The sequence below is a fragment of the Cyphomyrmex costatus genome, unplaced genomic scaffold (genome assembly GCF_001594065.2).
Source record: "Cyphomyrmex costatus isolate MS0001 unplaced genomic scaffold, Ccosl1.0 scaffold10, whole genome shotgun sequence".
Classification (NCBI taxonomy): domain Eukaryota; kingdom Metazoa; phylum Arthropoda; class Insecta; order Hymenoptera; family Formicidae; genus Cyphomyrmex; species Cyphomyrmex costatus.
Genome location: NW_017274954.1, coordinates 1,290,062 through 1,293,393, shown reverse-complemented (window position 1 = coordinate 1,293,393; position 3,332 = coordinate 1,290,062). Strand labels below are relative to the sequence as shown.

The window sequence follows — 3,332 nt, the reverse complement described above, 5'->3', positions numbered from 1 at the left end:
GGTTTTTTTTTTTTTTTTTTTTTTTTTTTTTCAAAAAATGTTCTGATTGATATATATCAATACAATGAGTTGAAATAAAACAAACTGTATTTAAGTTTGTTTTTTATTACGGTACTAAAACTTTCTTACTTTTTTTACCAAATATCAAACATATATCTTTCACTTTAAGAATGTACACTAGTGTATTTTATAAAAAGTAGACTTATAACTATGCACTTCAACTACACCAGTTCAAAACATTCTTCAAAAAAGAAAGCTTATTATTTAGACCAAGTTTATAGTTTGTTGAGTTGTGGATAAGAATATAGATAAATTGAATTTATCTTTAGAATGGTTGCTTATCTTAATTCTGTTATTTATAGCAGTAGATCACAAATGACTACGATGAACGGGAAGAGGCCCTCTTCGATACCGTGTAGACATCAACCAGAGATATTATCGCAACACTCTGACTTGATCAAGTATATCTATGATTGTGAGTATACATATGCAATATAATTTAAATGATTGAAATATATTTCTTTTTGATGTTTATTTTTTTATTTTTGTTACATTTTTTCAGCATGGAATTCCGTATCTAGAGAGCTAGATATGTGTCACAATCAACCACATAGTAACTCCTCTAATTATAGAAATGGAGCATCAGTTACATATTATCAAGAACGTGAGCCAAATCCACAATTAAAAGGTAAACATTTTGCTTTTGTGCTTTATCTAGAAGCAAAATTGATACAATATTATTGTATACTATAAGCTTAATTTAAACTCGAGGATCTTTTATTTGTTTCTTTTTCTTGATCTTAGAAAATTTATATGTACTACATTGGGAGAGATCAATTTCTATTCTTTTGAGATATTCAGTTATTTTGTTTTGTTGTATTATTTCTTTTTTCTATAAACTTTGTTTTATTTTAGTATCGATTGTGGAATGTATCATGGATGAAGAGAATATATATTGTATTTCATATTTTTTTGCAGATTTTGAACCATTTAATTTGGAGGCATGGTGGGGACAACGTGTTGTGCAAAGTGTTATTACTACTAGAAATGCAAATTCCTAGTGCCAGGCCCAACATGCCGATTATAATCGGACGTTTTCAAACAGACATAAGAAACAAAAAAGATAAATTGCGATTTAACAAATTTAATTTTTGTTTCTTTTGAGATTCGTTTTATACTTTTGACAATGATATTATACTTTAAAGCTGGGGATTCAAGCACAGAGAGATTGTGGCATATAAAAAATACAAACAGTAAGACCTAAATATTAAAACATTCAGACACAAACACACAAGTAAAACAGAAGTTTTAAAATAGCAGTTTATGTTTTCGAGAATTTTTATAGTAATTGATTGATTTATTTATTACTTAGGTCTTTCTGCTTATGTTTTTACACAATGAAAGAAAGACAATGAATATCAACACAAAAGTTAAATTTGCTTTAAATATGTAATGTACGCATTCATCTAATGATTTTTTTATATTTTAATAAGATAAAAAGAATGCAGATTGTGTAATATGACAAATCTGTTATAAAGAGTAAAGAGAAAGATAGAACGGAAAACATAGACATTACTATACGAAAACATTCCTCTTATGTCGATCATATTTTATCGAAATATATTACATTTTTTTCGATCTTATTAAAAATATACATTAAACAAGAAATCAAATATAAGAAACTATTTCCTGTTTATATTATTGTCTTTGTAAAACTGGAGAGAGATGTTTTGTAATTTAAGAAAATTGTTTCGAAATATTTATTTTAGTTATAAATAGCACGGATTATATAAATTCATGATAGTATAAATACTTCATATATATATATATATTTATACATATACAATTATACATAATATAATAATTTATATAAATTATATAAATTTTATATGTATAATTATATATAAAATTTATATATATAATATAAATTTCTAAAATGCTGTACAATAGTACACTGTATTTCCACGTTATTTAAAGAGAAATTAAAGATGTTTTTTTTCATCTCCTTACAATATTGGGCAAAATATGTTTGCTGCTCAGCAATGCACAGAGCATTTACGGAGGGCTCAAAGCTTATTTGATAAAAGTTTCATAGACGAATTTTAGGACTCGTACTTTAGGATATATACATATAAATGTACTTTTTCACATGTTGCATTTTACATTTTCAAGATTTTTCACCCTGACGTCCATGAAGCGACTGCACTTAGCTAATACGTAAAATACAAATAAAAGCGTTTTCCACTTATCAAGAAGGAGATTTTAACATACAGGATAGAGATACTGCACTTGAAGTTAATTGCAATGTGAAATAGCGTAATGGTTATGCAATTTTAAAAATACAATACATCATGTATACTCTTATTATTATTATGTATGTATGTACATCTATGCGTGTATAGTTATTATGTAAGTTTATTCAAATAATGTTTCTAATGACAAAACAATAATGAGTAATGTCTTTCTACATACATGTGAATTTTATTTTTTTATGTTCCTGCTCATACCCATCCTGTTTTTATATAAATTCTCTATTGTAAGAAGAATTAATTTATTAATACGTGTTAAAATATAAATTATGATTTTGGCTCTCAAAGTTTATAATGTGTTAATGTAGTTTTATTATCTTTATTATAATATAGAACGTTAGAGTGCAAGAAATTTGTGGTTGATTAATATCTGGTGCATTAGGTCAAGCTCGTACAATGAGGACATACGAAATTCCTGAGAAACGATGAATTCTTCGAGTGCATTAGGGCTACTGACACGGTAGCTATTCGCGTGACATTTCATGAATGGAATGTGAGGTATAACAGAACCGTCGATAGCTGTCATACCAAAGACACACTAGCAAATTCCAGCTTTTTCGAAAATAAACGGTCTGAATTTTGTATAAAATTATTAAATTTTTTTGGTAATGGTTATATTCATCTTATTAATGAAGAGATATCGGTTATCTGTACCATATATCAAATAATTTTTTTTAATGAAAATTTTAAATGATTGTTAATTATTCCATTTAAGAAAATTAATGAATGATATAAAATAACACGATAAACTATTGCTCTATGCGATGTAACAAAAATGCAAATTAAATCTAATTTCTAAAACGTATGTGAATAAATTTTGCCTTTGTCTCATGTATTTTTTTTCAAATTTTTATTATATGTATATTTCATAATATCGAAAATAGTGAAATTGTAAAATACCTATAAATGAAAAAAACAAAATAAAAAAAGAAAGACAATTATATATTTTCACAACGTGTCTTAATTTCATTTTCCTAATTTATTAAATTCAGTTTGTTAAAATCAAATCAATCCAGCATGTAA

The 3,332-nt window shown here is 25.9% G+C and overlaps 1 protein-coding gene across 3 annotated transcripts in view; it reads left to right on the top strand.

Annotated features, from left to right (window-relative positions):
- LOC108783405 (protein FAM195B) overlaps window positions 1-1,314 on the top strand; it is a 2,750-nt gene extending 1,436 nt beyond the window's left edge. For 2 of the 3 annotated variants that reach the window (XM_018551965.1, XM_018551982.1), the window contains exons 2-4: window positions 363-475; window positions 563-688; window positions 979-1,314. In XM_018551965.1, coding sequence (XP_018407467.1) covers window positions 363-475; window positions 563-688; window positions 979-1,061 — 322 coding nt within the window. In that variant the 3' untranslated portion in view covers window positions 1,062-1,314. The remainder of the gene's footprint in view (window positions 1-362; window positions 476-562; window positions 689-978) is intronic. The other variant, XM_018551973.1, reaches the window with a different exon arrangement.
- The last annotated feature ends 2,018 nt before the right edge of the window (window positions 1,315-3,332 follow it).